General features: G+C 41.0%; 1 protein-coding gene across 3 annotated transcripts in view; it reads right to left on the reverse strand.

Annotated features, from left to right (window-relative positions):
• Window positions 1-501: 501 nt before the first annotated feature.
• LOC122704987 (neuronal regeneration related protein) overlaps window positions 502-19,459 on the reverse strand; it is a 33,293-nt gene continuing 14,335 nt past the window's right edge. For all 3 annotated transcript variants that reach the window (XM_043920160.1, XM_043920161.1, XM_043920159.1), the window contains 2 exons: window positions 7,990-8,067; window positions 502-2,287 (listed from right to left, as the gene is read on the reverse strand). In XM_043920160.1, the coding sequence (XP_043776095.1) occupies window positions 2,162-2,287; window positions 7,990-8,067 (204 nt within the window). In that variant the 3' untranslated portion in view covers window positions 502-2,161. The remainder of the gene's footprint in view (window positions 2,288-7,989; window positions 8,068-19,459) is intronic.

A 19,459-nucleotide genomic window follows, 5' to 3' on the forward strand; every position in this document is an offset into this window, starting at 1 on the left:
GATTACAGGTAGCTGGGTACATATGAATTCAAGACTTAAAATTCTATCTCAAAATTCTACCCACTTACAAGACTTTTCTTATACGTTTATACACTTTTGTGAGTATTTGCAAATATTCCATGAAGAAGCAAGGTTAGGTATCTTTTGGTATGGGTTAAAAATCCCACAGAGTAAGTCTTTATGGCAAGGGCAAAAAAGAATGTTTTGAGGTGTGAGGGAGTGCACTGAAAGAGCAAAACAAAAGTGCAGAAATAAAAGGGTCTTGGTTTAATTCTCCTTTGTATCCATAGGCAGCTCTACAAATACCATCCTAATGAGCCGTTGCCTAGGCCCTCATCTCATAAAACCCTCAGAAGGCAAAAATGCATGAAAGGCAGAGCTGATTCTCTCTCTTTTGATATTTGCCCTTGGATCTACTTTTGGGTCTCTGAGAGCACATGAATTAACATGAGACAGTGAAAGTATTCAAAAGTAGGCCTTTCCAATGATGAGCCAAGCCAGTTACCATACAGCTTGCATATTTATTGAACAAATACTACTAAAATAGCTAAAATACATTGGGTACTTGTCGTGAGTGCATCAGTAAAGATCACATTGTTACAAAAGCCTGCATATTCAGCAGTACACAACTGCAACTCTACGTAAATGCCACAGATGCAGAATACTGTTTTCTTGCTCTATTTACACAGCGGATACACCTACTCTAACAAAGGAGGTAGGGGGGAAATGCACAGGAAACTCAGGCCAATGGGGAGCGAGAAGAGAAGGAAGAAGTGCAGCGCATGCGTCAGTCGATGTGTAACAGTCAGAAGCGGAACAGTTCAGAACGAAGCCTGCCCTGTCAAAGGAAGAGCTAAAAGACAGTTATATAAAAATCAAGGTGGGCTTTCAGACTGGCTAACACAACAACATTCCGTGAGTAGATGGTATTGTCTGATTGTATTTTTGTTTATCCATTTCATTGGGAGCAAGGACAAAAATGTAAAATCTACACCTTGCTTATCAGAACTGTTGAAAAAGAGTGCTCTGCCTTTTGAAAAAAAAGAATTTTTTTTTTTGGTAAAGACATTTTCTTCAACCTAATTTTTGGGAAAGGTGTAACTTTCATGTTCCTACTGAGATGCTAATTTGGGGGATTTCTTCCCCACCCCCCCCCCCCGCCCCCAGAGGGCATTTATAAAAAGGGGGAAAAAAAAAAGTTTGCCCCTTTCCCCCTGAATATTCTTTCAAATGAAAGAACCAAAAGAGACACCTAAAAACGCCTGTCAAATTATTGCTTTTCGTTCACTAAGTTAGGCAGGCGAGGCTACCGAAAGGAAGAGATTTGGTAAGGAAATTACAGTTTTGTGATTGCTCCCGCTTACAGGGACTGCGCGTCCGGGAGCGCCAGCCGGGGAGCCGGGGTCTCCTGCTCCGCGGTGGCAGTCGCTCAACCCCCAACGCTGACGAAGAAAGCCACACTGAAGACACGAGGAGAACAGGTCAATCCAGTCTAGAGAACGACATTCAGGGAAACAGAGTACCAACACCTTCTTAGAACATGAAAATAAAAAATAACTCCATCAGAGCTACCTCGCCAAGGAGCATGTTGAAAGTCCAAAATAGCACCATTCATCAGTGTCTCAGGTCCTGTGGCAGCATCTCGGTCACTTACCACAAGGAAACAATGAGTTTCAAACTACTTCTATACATCAAAAGAGTACATGGGTAAAATATAGAGATATACAGACAATTGATGAACATAAACTACTAGGCTTGTTACATCTAAATGAAAAAAAAAAAAAAAAAAAGGGGACTCTCAGCCTCTGCAAGAAGCAGTCAGGAGCTGTGTGAGTGAAAAGGCAGAAGTGGACCGGTTGTGTGAGAGCAGAGGGGGTTTGAGTTGTGGAAGACATTGTCGTAGCAAACCAGGCCTGAAGGCCCACCTGTAAGGGTTGTAAACGTGGATTCACAGTGTGAAATTCTGAGCGTTTTCACTTGAGTCAGAATGATTAAAAACTGGTTTGATGATACCTATTTGTCCACTGTAAAATCTCTAAAGCAAGGCTCAGAGTCCCGTAGTTTCTTCTTATACTTGATGATTTACACAGAAAAAAATCCCATATATGATACCATGACCTCATCAATACCCACACACCATATGTAATACAAATGGAGGTGATTAAAAAGAGTGGAGGTAACCGGTTCCTGGGGAGTGGAGTTCATTGCCGCCAAGGGGAGTCAGGGAGGCAGCCCCCATCTCGCCATCCTTCTTGCGGTTCACTTCCTTGGGGACAGGAAGTCTTCCCTGAAGAGCACACAGACAGACACACACAAAAAGAATCACACTGAGTCATGCTTTTAAAACCACTTGAACATTTTTGCTTCTTCCTCCCGACTTTTGTCCCCGAACTCCCAACATTTTGCAGAGTTTACATATTAAACACAGTTCACCTGAATGTAAATATTAGGTCTGTGAGGGCATGAAGTCATTAAACACTAGCTGCCTTGGCTGCAGTAGAATCAAGTGCTTCTCTAAGGGCTGAGCCCAGCCGTGTGGGAGGCAGCATTCCCCAAAGTCAGGTTTCTAAAAGCAGTTTCTGGGATCAAATATGGCTTGACAGAAGACCGGGTGAGAGGTTCCTAGGAGTGTTAATGCTTTTTTTTTTTTTAAAAAGAGTTGAATGACTGTGGTGGAAAGGGATAATTGTTTTATAATAGTTAAAGTATTTAAAGCATATCACAACTGCAACAAATAGAATTTGTGAACATTTTATTCTAGAAGCAAGTGGCCCAGGCCCTATAGGCCTTACAGTGAGAACCAAAAGTGGGTACTAAAGACAGGGGAGTGTTTGGGAGGGAACTCATGTGGGCTGGGGGTGGGCAGGCAGCAGCTGCAGAAGAGAGGAGACAAGAGGGAAACCAGGGCCAGAAGAGCGGGAGACTCAGCTAGTTGGGACTGACTGGGGCTCTTCTAGTCTATCCTCACAATCCTGATGAGTGAGGTTTTATGTATCCGACTAGGAGAATCCAAATACACTGTGACTGAGGACCCATTGAGCACCCACAGGGAGGAGATCCCCACCACAATCAAACAGCAGGAGGACAGGACAATGAGGCCCATCTGCCCAAGCAATGATACAAAATAAAGGTCTTATCACAACTAGATGTCATGCCCCACTCAGGAATGAAAACAGTGAACATATGACAAGAGTCTCTTTTAGCCTAACCGTTAAGTATAGGAATTTTCTTGAAAAAAAATAAATCCATTATGGTTTTAAAAGATCTGTTGGGATTTTTTTTTTTTATCTTTTTGTTAAGGCCACGTGTTCTAAAAGGATAGTTATAATAAGCCAATTTGACTGGATATAGGTATTGGGTTAAAGTGATAATCATGCTTTGTAGTCTACAAATTACCATATTTGAATCTTTTTAAGAAACTCAACATTCAAAAAACTAAGACTATGGCATTCGGTCCCATCACTTCATGGCAAATAGATGGGGAAACAATGGAAATAGTGACAGACTTTATTTTCTTGGCCTCCAAATCACTGCAGATGGTGACTGCAGCCATGAAATTAAAAGACACTTGCTCTTTGGAAGAAAAGCTATGACCAATCTAGACAGCATATTAAAAAGCAGAGACATTACTTTGCTGACAAAGATCCATCTAATTAAAGTTATGGTTTTTCCCATAGTCATGTATGGATGTGAGAGTTGGACCATAAAGAAAACTGAGTGCCAAAGAACTGATGCTTTTGAACTGTGGTGTTGGAGAAGACTCTTGAGAGTCCCTTGGACTGCAAGGAGATCCAACCAGTCCATCCTAAAGGAAATAAGTCCTGAATATTCATTGGAAGGACTGATTCTGAAGCTGAAGCTCGAATACTTTGGCCACCTGATGTGAAGAACTGACTCACTGGAAAAGACCCTGATGCTGGGAAAGATTGAAGGCAGGAGAAGAAGGCGACAACAGAGGATGAGATGGCTGGATGGCTTCACCAACTCAATGAGTTTGAGAAAGCTCCAGGAGTTGGTGATGGACAGGGAAGCCTGGCAAGGTGCAGTCCATGGGGTTGCAAAGAGTCGGACATGACTGAGCAACTGAACTTGAACTGAAGAATTCAGAAATCAGATACGTCCAAACAACTTGAAACCAAATTGTTCGGTTCACTCAGCAACCCCAGAGTGAACTAAATGTAACAGATAATTCAGTTTTAAGAAGTTTTACTTACCGTACAGTGTTCTCATATTACACATCTGTTTTATCTAAATTTTTTTTCAAAATCAGACTTTTAGAGCATGTAACATTTTCAGAATGTATATAAAATCTACACAGTATGTACTTTAATGTTCCAGGCTTAGTCTGTGATTTAGAGGTTGTTTTGGTATCATTAAATGCCAAAAGGGCCAAACCAGAAAGTTAAACTAAAATTTTACTCATCATTTACATGCCCTAAAGGATCCAGAAAAATATCCAAAAGCATTATTTCGAGCAATTCCTTTCTTTTGTGAAAATAATTTCAATTTTGAAATTTTGGCATGCAATCCCACTATTTAAAGAAGAAATCCTTTGAAACCCAATGTTTTTAAAATAATGTTTGTTTCTCCTCCCATATCAACCAGTGAGCATCATGGTTCAGGATATGACAAACAAGTTTTAGACAAATGAAGAATTCAATGCTAACTATCATAGGCCTAGAAAAGGAAATCAAAAGCTTGCAACACACTTCACTTAACATCATGGCTGGCCTTAAAACTGCCTACTTCAGACTTACTCTTAAGTGACTATACAGAACATCAGTTAGTCTTTATATATCTCAGTCTTACTACTCTCATATTTCCATGAAAAAAAAAATACAGCAAAATGGATGGGAGCTGGGTGGGAGCTGGGTGGGATATGGTTAATTTGGAAAGAAGTTCTTCCAGGAAAACAAAATTCTAAGGAGATTATTTCAGATTTGAATTTACCATTTTAGTATTTTTTTTTTCTCTCTTTCAAGACCCCCAAATATTCAGATGTGTCCTTCCTTCATTATTCAGGTTCTGCATGCCTACTATGGACTGAACAGTCTATAAGATTTTAAGGCAAGAGGGACAAAAGCAGTCCCTCCAGCCTGCCCTAAAATTAACATGCTATATGGGAGCCACCCAAGTAACTGGAGGACAGCAAAGCAGTGGTGACAAACCTTGCAGGGAGTTCTGATATGAGACACCATGGGGAGCTAAAGTTCTGTGCATCCTTCCTTTGGAGACTGGAATTCACTAGACTTCAGTCCCTACCTCCTATTCACTAAAAAAAAAAAGAGAGAAAGAAAGGAAAAAAGATATCTCTGCCCCCATTGAAGGAAGTTCAAGCTTCTGCAACAAGAGAAGGAGGTATTTCAAAGAGGAGACAGGAAGATGTCTTATTTCCACAAGTTAGACCTTGGAAGAATTTTATGCAAAAATTGTGCTATTTCCCTCCGTCATCCCCATATAATGGTCCCTATAGGACTGAGGAACTTGAGTAAACCAAAAGGCTGGAGGAGGAGATACAGATACGTGTCCAGGGGCCCCCAGAGACTGTGCTCCTGGGTGGCTCTCCCTGCCAATAATTGTTAGTACATGAGTCCCCCAATTACTCAATAATGTGTTTTGGGCCAAGTAAGCCAGGATTGTTTTTCTTATGATTATGCAAAGATGTACTTTTCCAGAAGGCAACAGCTAGAAAAAGGACAAATATATTATGCTTAAAATACTATTCATATATTTAGAGAGGAAAGAACTCAAAATAACAGAAGACCTGAATTCCAGGATCCACCAGCCCCCTGGAGCATATCTCAGTGCCAACAAGGCCTAGGACTCAGATGGCCTTTCAAGAGGAAACAGAGGCACTGTTGACCTCACTGAGGAATTTGGCCAGTCTTGCTTGTTTGGTTGATGCTACCAGTATCAAAGACATGAACTCAGGGCTCCTGAATGGGGCAGGCACTCATAAAAAGGCTATACTTCCCCTCATCCCTTCCATGATCACATCTTATCCTCAGCTACTCTGGGAAATTATGCCCTGAGATGGTCCAGCAAAGAATGTCTAGACTACTGCAACCCTGGTGGTGCAGTGGTGGGGTGTGAGTGTGTTTTAAATAAAGCACCTGTATTTTAGCTCACTTCCACTCCAACTCTACAAGATCAGAAAAAGTCTAGCCCAGGCAGGGACCAAATCATTTAGTTCACGTACTTTCTTGCCAGTGATTTCGACCTTGACCTTCAGAAATTCTCTGAGAGATTCAAAGTGATTTAGGACTGTTTTCTCTCAGTGCAAACTGCCAGTCGACATAATCTCTTTAACTAATGTCTGCCTGTCAGTAAAAGGTAGGAAATTGCTGAAACCATTAAAGGCAAGTAAGATAGTTTACCAAAGTTGAAATGACAGTAATAGCTGGGGAGTCCTCTCCATTGGTCAATTACACTTAAGAAATTTTTAAATGGGAATTGCATTTTCAATGGTCTCTATTTTTTTAAATTACAGAATCAACAGGTCAGTGGTAAAAAATACAATCATCCTTGCTTAAGGTCAAATTGAAATTTACCCTAACAAGCAAAGTTCAAAGGTATCTACAGTAAAAATTGGTAAATGTTTCTGTTGTTGTTTTGAAATACTGCTGAAAAAATAAAATGTAAATTTTACAAATTTTCTTACGGCAGAAAACTGTCACACTGAAAATGTCTGAGCAATAAAAGCATGTTAATAGAAAATACTTTTGGGCCTAAAACTTAGAAGAAAAAATATAGCAGCTTTTTAATATTCTTTCTGTTTTGTTTCATGGGTAATTTTATCAGATAGTCAGGTATTGTTACCAGAAAAAATTATCATCATCTACACTTTTAAGAGATCTTTTAGTTAGATATATTCATATTTGGATTTATCTATATCAGAATGGAACAAACAAATTAAAAAACCTGTAAAATGTATAGTTGACAAATTGGTTCCACAATTCTTAAGTGAAAATTTGCTTTGGACTTTGGGCATCAAGAAAGAAAGATATTATGAACTGTAAGAGTCACAGGATATCAGGATATTCTTTTTCTTTTTTTTGTACTACATGTTATTTCCAAGATGATAATAGGTTATGGATTATGGTATCAGGTTAATGGATTATTATCAGTTCAGTCGCTCAGTCATGTCTGACTCTTTGCAACCCCATGAATCGCAGCACGCCAGGCCTCCCTGTCCATCACCAGCTCCCGGAGTTTACCCAAACTCATGTCCATTGAGTCAGTGATGCCATCCAACCATCTCATCCTCTGTCGTCCCCTTCTCCTCCTGCCCCCAATTCCTCCCAGCATCAGGGTCTTTACCAATGAGTCAACTCTTTGCATGAGGTGGCCAAATTACTGGAGTTTCAGCATCAGTCCTTCCAATGAACACCCAGGACTGATCTCCTTTAGGATGGACTGGTTGGATCTCCTTGCAGTCCAAGGGACTCTCAAGAGTCTTCTCCAACACCACAGTTCAAAAGCATCAATTCTTCAGCGCTCAGCTTTCTTTATAGTCCAACTCTCACATCCATACATGACCACTGGAAAAACCATAGCCTTGACTAGACGGACCTTTGCTGGCGAAGTAATGTCTCTGCTTTTTAATATTCTGTCTAGGTTGGTCATAACTTTCCTTCCAAGGAGCAAGCATCATTTAATTTCATGGCTGCAGTCACCATCTGCAGTGATTTTGGAGCCCCCCAAAAATAAAGTCTGACACTGTTTCCACTGTTTCCCCATCTATTTGCCATGAGGTGATGGGACCAGATGCCATGATCTTAGTTTTCTGAATGTTGAGCTTTAAGCCAACTTTTTCACTCTCCTCTTTCACTTTCATCAAGAGGCTTTTTAGTTCCTCTTCACTTTCTGCCATAAGGGGATTATTATAGTAGACAGTAATCAGTATTAAAATGAGGAATAGCTGTTTTTGTTTCTATATTAAAAAAAAAAAAAAAAACACCTTAACAAAATGTCAGCTGGAGATCTTACCTTAGGAAGCCTTCCCTCCATTTCCTTGTCTGGAAATGGTTCTTGACAGACCCAGACAGAAAGCTCTGGGTAATAAACCTAGAGAGACAAAGAAGCATACACATTCAGATTAAAAACAGGAGCCACTCTGAAACCTCTTGGGATCAGCTTAATGAGCTCAATTGTCCTCAATGGTCACTTATTTCCCAATTGCAACTGAGAAAGCTGGGGAAGTCCATTCTCTCTTTCAGTCAGTGTGCATACTCTACACTCAGGAGAGTTTTAGCTCAGTGTCTTCTAAGACTAAGTTCAAGAGAGCAGAGATATCAATCAGTGTTATCTTTAGCATGCAAAGTGGTAGCGTCATGGCCTGACTGGCTAAACAAACTAAGGCACTGGGGAGGCCCAATTTTCAAAGCAACCTGTGATTAGTATCCTTGCAGAACTCCATGTTTATGAGATAAATGTGCCATGTACTCGCCCAACACTGTTAAGGGTTATCCTGATTCATTTATTAGAAGGCTCAATGATGCATAAAGCATAGGAAGGAGAGGAAGCAGCAGCCTGCCTCCTCCCCAGAGCCACAAGTCTGCCCAGCTGCTTGGAAGTATCAAGGGTCTGAGACAGGGACAGGGCAAGGGATGGCGGCATCGTCATGAGTGATTCAGAGAAGACAAGGCCAGCTAATGAACGGGGGGGGGGGGGGGGGGGGGGGGGGGTGGAGGGTGGAGCAGGGGTGGACAAGATGGAGCGATTGAGTCCAACTGAGTAACTCTTTTTTCAATACTGAAAAGGGTTTATCATAAGAAGGTTGCTGGCCAGCTGTTCTCTATCTCTGGAAAAGACTGGAGGAGGGGGATAAGGAAGGACTTACAAGTACAGATTTAGGTCAGCTGTAAGGAAAAACTTGGCATAAGAATTGTTAAATTACTGAAAGAATTTAGAGAGGAAAACTGTGAAATCTTCCTTAAGAAATTTAGAAACTGAATCCAATCACCATCTGTCAGGGCTAATTTACATTTGATACAGCCCTTCTTGAAGGGAGGGGAGAAAATTAGATGAGATCCCCTGAAGATCTGATTCTATAAATGCTGTAAATAAGCTTTACATTTAATAAATGACATTAAGAATCTCACTTCATTAATCAGTTATCAAAGAGACTTATGTATCTTTTTTTGGTTTGTTTCTGAAAGCACTAGATGTGGTAGCCTAATCATTGGGCTCACCGCAACGATATCAATGTCCCAATCAATCCATCTGGTCTGAGGCATGAAATGTGGATGGCTGTGCAGGTTCTGTGGGACAGTCTAACAGAAACTATCTTTGCTCAACTCCAGTAGCATTTATGGCACATGCCACTGAACAAAGCAATTTTGTGTACATTACCTAATTTATCCTGATTATAAATTTTGACTAGGTCTTATCATTACAGAGAAAAGGAAACGGCAACTCAGAAAGGTCACAGTGTACAGGATAGGGCTCAAACTCAAGCCAGATTCCCAGTTCTAAAGCGGGATTTCAGTTATTGGCACCTTAAAGATGCCCTCAAATTATTCCAGAATGCAAACTGCCTACTACCTCTCTTTCAAAATTACACCAGCCCACAGCCACCATACACATTTAGGTCTTAAATACTGGAAAGCTCATCCTGCAAAAACTGGGCTTGTTTTCTGACTTTGGACTGGGCCTGCTTTCTGGGCCATGTGGTTCCCCCAATCTCAAACTCCTTCCCCTTGCTCAGCTTTCCCCTCCTCTGCTCAGCTCCTTCTAGTAAAATTCCACCATCTGCCTCGTTTGGGACAAACAGCCACCACAACATTCTCTTTAACCAGGAATGGGTGAAGAAAACAAAACTGCAATCTTAGATACACATGCTTTGCTTTGAGGCTTAAAAGAAAGTCACAGCACACAAAATCCCACCCTGGAAAATTTCAGGAGATCTCAGATTGGGATCCACTATAAGGTCACTTAATATAAACAGATAAAAGCTGATGACATCTCTGTATTACTGATTTTAAAGGCACGCTTTAAGTATAATTAAAAACATGACAGGTATTAGCAAGAAAAAATATTTCACTGTAAACCAAAAATATTGATAGAAATACATATATAAGCTTAATAGGCACATGGATGCAATGAAAAGCAAAATCAACTAAATGTTATATATGTATTCTTCTGCTTTTCTGTGATATACTATTTTAACAAAATGACACAACATTAGCATTTAACTTCTAGGTTCAAAGCATCAATACTAAAGCAACCCAGGCTGGATCTGTAGGGAAAAATAGCTTGGCTCTCAGAAATTGTTATACTTAGTCACAATACTTACTATAATTTTTTCCAAGAACTTTCCTTTTTTAAAGAAAAACAGCCAGTGATATTTGCCAATGAAGTCAGGAACATGAGTATCTGTTAGCAACTCACGGCTAAGTAAACTTCCTTCCATACCTCAGATTTGCTTTTGTGCCACATGTCAGCTTAGCTATAAAGTGACCAAAGGCATTTCTAATTAGGCATTTTTTTTTTAGTGTGTGAATCATAATCATCATAGGTATTATGAAAGATAAATGTAATTTTGGCATTGTGATAAATTCATATAGTCTTCTTCAGAGTCAGAATTTTAACCCCAAAATGGAAGAGACAGAAGAATCTCATTTACATTCTTAACACCTGCCTGACTGGTCTCTTAAGAACTCAGCACATCCCTGGACACAGAAACCTAAAGGGGAATAAACTTTTATTTTTTGGTTTTGGGAAAGGGTGGTAGATTATTGGAAATGCTACCTACATAACAGCTTCATTCTTTCCTATACCTGTGGTGTTTTGAAGACTCTAATATGAATGACTTTTTTGAGCATCCTTTGGCATTTCCTTTCTTTGGGATTGCAATGAAACCTGACCCTTTCCAGTCTTGTGTCCACTGCTGAGTTTTCCAAATTTGCTGGCGTACTGAGTGCAGCACGTTCATAGCATCACCTTTTAGGATTTGAAATAGCTCAACTGGAATTCCATCGCCTCCACTAGCTTTGTTCATAGTGATGCTTCCTAAGGCCCACCTGACTTCACATTCCAGGATACCTGGCTCTAGGTCAGTGATCACACCCGTGATTATCTGAGTCGTGAAGATCTTTTTTGTACAGTTCTTCTGTGTATTCTTGCCACCTCTTCTTAATATCTTCTACTTCAGTCAGCTCCATACCATTTCTGTTCATTATTGAACCCATCTTTGCATGAAATGTTTCCTTGGTATCTCTAATTATCTTGAAGAGATCTCAAGTCTTTCCCTTTCTTTTGTTTCCCTCTATTTCTTTGCATTGATCACTGAGGAAGACTTTCTTATCTCTTCTTGCTATTCTTTGGAACTCTGCATTCAAATGGGTATATCTTTCCTTTTCTCCTTTGCTCTTTGCTTTGCTTCTTTTCACAGCTATTTATAAGGGCTCCTCAGACAGCCATTTTGCTTTTTTGCATTTCTTTTCCTTGGGGATGTTCTTGATCCCTGCCTCCTGTACAATGTCACAAACCTCCATACATAGTTCATCAGGAACTCTGTCTATCAGATCTAGTCCCTTAAATGTATTTCCCACTTCCACTGTATAATCATAAGGGATTTGATTTAGGTCATACCTGAACCTGAATGGTCTAGTGATTTTCCCCACTTTCTTCAATTTAAGTCTGAATTTGGCAATAAGGAGTTCATGATCTGAGCCACACTCCACTCTCGGTCTTGTTTTTGCTGACTGTATAGAGCTTCTCCATCTTTGGCTGCAAGAAATATAGTCTATCTGATTTCAGTGTCGACTATCTGGTGATGTCCATGTGTAGAGTCTTCTCTTGTGTTACTGGAAGAGGGTGTTTGCTATGACCAGTGTGTGCTCTTGGCAAAACTCTTTTAGCCCTTGCCCTGCTTCATTCTGTACTCCAAGGCCAAATTTGCCTGTTACTCCAGGTGTCTCTTGACTTCCTACTTTTGCATTCCACTCCCCGATAATGAAAAGGACATCTTTTGGGGTGTTAGTTATAAAAGGTCCCGAAGGTGTTCATATAACTGTTCAACTTCAGCTTGTTCAGCATTACTGCTCGGGGCATAGACTTGGATTACTGTGATACTGAATGCTTTGCCTTGGAAACTAACACAGATCATTCTGTCATTTTTGAGACTGCATCCAAGTACTGCATTTAGGACTCTTGTTGACAGTGATGGCTACTCCATTTCTTCTAAGGGATTCCTGCCCACAGTAGTAGATATAATGGATATCTGAGTTAAATTCACCCATTCCAGTCCATTTTAGTTTGCTGATTCCTAGAATGTCTACATTCACTCTTGCCATCTCCTGTTTGAGCACTTCCAATTTGCCTTGATTCATGGACCTAACATTCCAGGTTCCTATGCAATATTGCTCTTTACAGCACTGGACCTTGCTTCTATCACCAATAATTCCAATTATTCTAATAACTCCAATATTCTATCACCAATATCATTTCAATCCCAAAGAAAGGAAATGCCAAAGAATGCTCAAACTAATGCACAATTGCATTCATCTCACACACCAGTAAAGTAATGCTCAAAATTCTCCAAGCCAGGCTTCAGCAACACGTGAACCATGAACTTCCACATGTTCAAGCTGGTTTTAGAAAAGGCAGAGGAACCAGAGATCAAATTGCCAACATTCACTGGATCATCGAAAAAGCAAGAGCGTTCCAGGAAAACATTTATTTCTGCTTTATTAACTATGCCAAAGCCTTTGACTGTGTGGATCACAATAAACTGTGGAGAATTCTTAAAGAGATGGGAATACCAGACCACCTGACCTGCCTCCTGAGAAATCTGTATGCAGGTCAGGAAGCAACAGTTAGAACCAGATATGGAACAACAGACTGGTTCCAAATAGGAAAAGGAGTCCATCAAGGCTGTATATTGTCACCCTGCTTATTTATTTTATATGCAGAGTACATCATGAGAAACACTGGGGTGGATGAAGCACAAGCCGGAATCAAGGCTGCCAGGAGAAATATCAATAACCTCAGATATGCAGATGACACCACCCTTATGGCAGAATGTGAAGAACTAAAATGCTTCTTGATGAAAATGAAAGAGGAGAGTGAAAAAGTTGGCTTAAAGCTCAACATTCAGAAAACTAAGATCATGCCATCTGATCCCATCACTTCATGGGAAATAGACAGGGAAAGAGTGGAAACAGTGGCTGACTTTATTTTATTTGGGCTCCAAAATCACTGCAGATGGTGACTGCAGCCATGAAATTAAAAGACGCTTACTCCTTGGAAGTAAAGTTATGACCAACCTAGACAGCATATTAAAAAGCAGAGACATTACTTCGCCAGCAAAGGTCCGTCTAGTCAAGGCTATGGTTTTTCCAGTGGTCATGTATGGATGTGAGAGTTGGACAGTGAGGAAAGCTGAGTGCCGAAAAATTGATGCTTTTGAACTGTGGTGTTGGAGAAGACTCTTGAGAGTCCCTTGGACTACAAGGAGATTCAACCAGTCCATCCTAAAGGAGATCAGTCCTGGGTGTTCATTGGAAGGACTGAAGTTGAAGATGAAACTCCAGCACTTTGCCCACCTGATGTGAAGAGCTGACTCATTGGAAAAGACCCTGATGCTGGGAAAGATTGAGGGCACGAGGAGAAGGGGACGACAGGGGATGAGATGGCTGGATGGCATCACCGACTCGATGGACATGAGTTTGGGTAAACTCCAGGAGCTGGTGATGGACAGGGAGGCCTGGCGTGCTGCGGTTCATGGGGTCGCAGAGTCGGACACGACTGAGCGACTGAACTGAACTGAACTGAATATGAATGACTTAAGAGAAAAAATATCAATGACAATCATTATCTTTACTCTCTAACTCAGAATACTTCTGTGCTTGCCAGCATTCACCAGAAGTTTGTAAAATACTTGCAGTGTGCTGGACAGTTAGACTCTGGATACCACCAGAAGAGAAATAGAGTTCCTGTCTCCTAGGGGCTCAAATCAAGGGGCAGGTGAGAGGGACAGTAGGGGTGACAGATCCTCTAAAACATCACTTAATGATCTAAAAGATCATTTAAATGTGGTATGGGCTGAACTGTGTTCCCCCTGATGCCCAAATGTGAAGTCCTGACCCGTAATACTTCAAATTGTATGTGGAGATAGGGTATATAAAGAGGTAATTAAGTTACACCGAGTCATATGGGTGGACCCTAATCCATATGACCAGTGTGTTTGCAAGAGGAGGAAATTAGGACACACATACACACAGGGAAGACCTCGTGAGGACACTGGGAGAAGACGGCCATCGAAAAGCCAAGGGGAGATGCCTCGGAAGAAACCAACCCTGACCGCAGACTCCAAGACTCCAGAACTGTGAAAAAGTACATTTCTGTTAAGTCGTCTAGTCTGTGGTACTTTGTTTTGACAGCCCTAGGAAATGAATCAGTTCGGTTCAGTTGCTCAGTGGTGTCCCTGTCCATCACCAACTCCTGGAGCTTGCTCAAACTCATGCCCATCGAGTCGGTGATGCCATCCAACCATCTCATCCTCTATCGTCCCCTTCTCCTGCTGCCTTCAATCTTTCCCAGCAGAAAGACTGACTCTCTTCCAGTGAGTCAGTTTTTTGCATGAGGTGGCCAAAGTATTGGAGTTTCAGCTTCAGCATCAGTCCTTTCAATGAATATTCTGGACTGATCTCCTTTAGGATGGACTGGTTGGATCTCCTTGCAGTGCAAGGGACTCTCAAGAGTCTTCTCCAACACCACAGTTCAAAAGCATCAATTCTTTGGCACTCAGCTTTCTTTATAGTCCAACTCTCACATCCATACACGACTACTGGAAAAACCATAGCTTTGACTAGAAATGAATACAGTCTGCTTTAGGTGCAATTTTTTAAAAAGTATAGGTTATGTCAAATATAATGGTTGTCAGAATATCTATCAATAGATTTAAAAAACAAACAAAACCAACATTTAGCAAGACATCCAGTAGCACTGTAAACAGAGGAAATGAGGGTGGCAGTGAGCAGATTTGCAAGGGTATGTAAAGGCTGCCAGATGCAAGCCAAGGAAGATGGAAGGTTGAGAGGCTTTCAAGTGCTGATGACATGTAGATCAGAGAAAAGGGTAAGCTGATCTATCTTTTTGTAGTTCACCTGTTATTGTTGGACCCCAAGGCTGCTCATTCTTCTTGGTATATGTCAAATGATGCTCAGTAAGTGGACACATGGCTTAAATTGTTTCCCATATATTCAGTTTTCTGGATTCAAGTTTGTGTTCTTCATAAAGACCAATTATCATCTTCATCAAATTCTCTCTTAGAGGTGGTGGTGTGAGCATCTCAGAAATGCAAGCACATGGGAATATCTTGTAAGAAATACAACAAAATTTAGGGCTTCCCTGTTGGCTCAGCGGTAAAGAATTCACCGGGAGATGTGGATTCAATCCCTGGGTCAAGAAGATCCCCTGGAGAAAGAAATGAACACCCACTCCAGGATTCTTGCCTCAGAAATCCCATGGACAGAGGAGCTTGACGGGCTACAGTCCATGGGGTATAAAAGAGTTAGACACGACTTAGCAACTAAAGAATAACAACACAGTCCATATACAGAATCAATCTAACTGACATGCTTCCTATCACTTCTACCATACTGCATGAAAATTTTGAATTATATCTATTTATTACCTGTTTCTAAATTCATATTTCCCTCTACTCACCGTCTTTATCAGTACTTCTTTGGGGAGACTGTTAGATGAGAACAATCTTCAAAGGCAGGATCATGGCTTTATTTGGGGTCTAAATGCACCACACATATACATGTTGCTTACTTTACCGGTTAACATACCTTCTGAGAAAACCGTGATGAAGATGCTGCATGGCTTGGTTGTTAACAACCATAATTATAATTATTTTCTACCCTTGGTGGAGTTCTATGTGCTTAAACAATGGCCCTTTTATGATTTATCAAAGATAGGAGCCCACCCCCTGCAATTAGAAGAGTGAACCAGAGCAGCAGATGTCCAACGTGCATAATTAATTCTTTGAGCAGCAAAGGAGTATATTTTATAATCTCTCTGCCAATTACTCTGTCTGTCTGTGTGTGTGTGTGTGTGTGTGTGTGTGTGTACGCGTGCATGCGCATGTGTGTACATCTTCTATTCTGCCTAATTGGCTGGGAGGTTATGGAACTCAGTACTGTAATACAGGAGAATTTATGTGCACACACATGCACTTCATTTCTGCAAATACCCTTGGAAGTGGCCCTATTAAGAATCTCCCTCAAAAGCTGGTCTGCTCCCAGGTGTGACTAGTCATGTGAGAGGGCAGAATGTAAACTGAAACCATAAATGAGTGACAAGGATCATTTTCTCTCATCAAAGATTGGATGGTGCCAAAAGATGATGCGCTGAGCTGTCTCTCTAGAGACCTGCCTAACCCTGTGAATGCTGCTTGGAGATGGAGTACACAGTGGGGAAAATGCGCTGCAACTAGCAGACAAAAAGAAAAATACACTGAACATTGGGTCATTCAGATACTGGACATCATCTCTGCACATGCTATAAAGTAAAATAAATGTGTCAGTTGGTCCCTAAGTTGGCAAACATTCTGGTTCAAGAACTAAGTGAAACATGCAGGGATCTAATTTAAGTGCGCACGTGTGCGCGTGGACACACGCACACACACGCACACATAAGCTGGCTGTGGTAACCAATGGATAATTGCAGAGAAAGCATTACAAACACTTGACTATTGCACTCAACCACAAATGCCCTCCTACTGGAAAGGAAGGGATGGTCTTTTAGGACACTGCTGACACTCTTGGTTTCCTATGGCCTGATAAGTTCTTAACCTGTAGAAATGGGGGTGGGGGAGACAACTGTGGTTCACAGCACAAAGCCAATTAAGCCCATCAAATTAACTTTGCTTTGGGGGCAGATGTTTACTATGGGCACAGAAAATGTCCACATTTTACTCTTATTATGCAGCAGATTATATTAATGCCCATGATGCCATGTCAGGCAGGCAAAAGATTCATTTCTTTCCTTTGTGAGCTGGGGTGTTTGAAACAAGCTGTGTTCAGAGTTTTAACAGTGGAATCCTCTAGATTCACTCTGCCTGTTGTGAAGCCATCTTGAGAGGCCGCTGATGAATATGTGGGAGCCTGACAGCTGTGGAATCTCATTTCTAGATTTCAACTAGGCAGAGAAAGGAAAAGGAAGTCTCCTCACTGGCAACAAAATGAAAGTGTTTACAAGTGAAATTAATCGTCAGCACAAACAGCTTTCCACCACAACATAATATTCTGCCCGTTTGGCTGCTGAGTCTTTTTAAATCTGATTTCTAAGAACAAAAACAAAGACTTAAAGCAGAGCAAGGAATCAAGTCAGAAGCAAGCCACAAAAGGTTAACATTTGTGGCAACTTTGTCACCGCTCTTTGAAACCGTTCATGATGTGAGTTTGGGGGCTTTGGATGGCGTGTGCTTCAAGGCAGGGTGCAGAAGCAGCTGGTGAACCCGGCACGCTGAACCGGAGGTCAGTTGCAAACATTTTGTGCTATGCAAACTCCTCTTATCCCAGCCTCATTCCTTTCCAATAGGAACATGCTTAGCACAAAGCAATCCATGTAAAGGCTCCATAAATCCAAAAAAGGGAGTTACTGATCGAGGAATTCTCAGATTTCTGCCAAGGCACCCTCCCCTGTGCTGGAGGTCAGCCTGGTACGCTAAGCAGAGCCAAATTGTGGACTGGACTCAAGGAATTAAGTTCAACACTTCAAATCTAGACTTTTAATGGGCGATTTTTCTTTTCAGTGATGAAGACAAAACAAAATACAAACAGCTGAAAACAGCCCAAAGTAAACCGGGAGAAAAAGCACAAGAAGAAAGCTTGGAAACAAATCTCATAAAGGATATCTAAGAAGAGATTTTCTGAACAAAGGGAAGAAAGAAAGCAGCTTTTTAAAACTCTGGTTTGAGATTAAGCAGTTTGTGAGTGAACAATAAGAAAGTACAGGCCACAAAAATAAGACATTTGCTCTCTTCAGCAGGATAAAAAATACTGGCCTTTGTTAACTAGCAAGAAAAAAAAAAAGGCCCCTTAGGCATTGAAGCACAGCATAAGCTTTTCCTAGCCCCATGACCTCAACAAATATGTTAATAAAATCTTTTACCTCCCTGGAGTGGAACCAGAGTAAATATTTACTTAACACATCTGAGTTCTAAGTCTGGACCACCTTATTCCCTTATATAAATTGGTTTTCATTTGCAACCAAGAAATTAGAAACACCACATTTTGCAATGTTTCTCCTACTTTTATGGTAGGAGAAGGAAGGATGAAAGGGAAGGAAGGGAGGGAAGAGAGGAAGAAAGAAAGAGAGCCAAAGACTGACGGACAGAATGACCAAGGAATGCTGTAAGGAAGAAAAGAAAACCATATTGGGCCCGAGTGCACCAAACTGCACTTGCGAATTTTTGAACTGTATTCTCTGCCACATATGAGTCATGCTCTTGATACCCTTTCCAATACTAGACATCTGGAATTAGCAGGACCTTTTCCAAGCACATTCCAAGGTTAATAGGAAACATCTAGACTTGCTTTTATTAGCCAGTTTGAGTAATTTTAGGTATACTGCATTTCACCTTCGTATAAGAAGTCTAATTTCTACTCACCAAGAATGCTAATTTTTCTTTCTTCTTGTTCTAAAGTTACTGTGCTATTCAATAAAATCTATGAAAGTTGTTACCAACAATGTGGAAGAAAAAGTCCTCGAAACTCAGGGTTTTTTCCCTAAAGCCCTAAATTAAAAGCTAGTGAATAAATATTTATCTGGACATATGGACTTGGGGTTTTTCTTGATCTGGGTGAATAATGAGATAGCCAGTTGCTTTTGATGAGCTTATGAACAATTTCAAAGCATTCCTATTGCTGACATATGCAAGACTGACTTTTCCAGAAAGTTTGCCTTTTCTCCCAAAGTGCTCATTCCAAAAGAAGTTATTCACTCTTTCCATCAATGCACCCTCTTCTGCTGGCAGCTGCAAACTGCTCAGCATTTACCAAAAGTCATTTCACAGTTCAGTGCTTGTCGTGTACCGTCTTGGTCATTTAAAGACTAGATAACTTTTCAACAGCAAACAGCATCACAACAGATCACCAAATTTGGAGGGGAAGTGGTTTCTATCATGGAGAGGATGTAATTAAACTTTATTTAAATCAGATGCTAGTTGATTATCTTTTAAGAAATTTGGCTCTAAAGAGGGGGAAAATATAGGCAGATCTGTATGTGCACACCGTAAGTGCTCAGGGCACTATGAGGCTCCTGGTAAAGTGTCCTTTATGAAAACTGGCAAAAAGTTAAAAGCACAGAGGAACAGAAGAAGGTTAGGATGGATGTGCCCCTGTCCACCACCTGGGTGCTCAGCCCCACTGAGCGCGGGCTGACTCAGACGGCGGCTTCTCCCCGACAGAGGCCAGCCTGGCAGTGACACGGGAAGCAGAGA

This window comes from Cervus elaphus, chromosome 12, assembly GCF_910594005.1.
Source record: "Cervus elaphus chromosome 12, mCerEla1.1, whole genome shotgun sequence".
NCBI classification, from domain to species: Eukaryota; Metazoa; Chordata; class Mammalia; order Artiodactyla; family Cervidae; genus Cervus; species Cervus elaphus.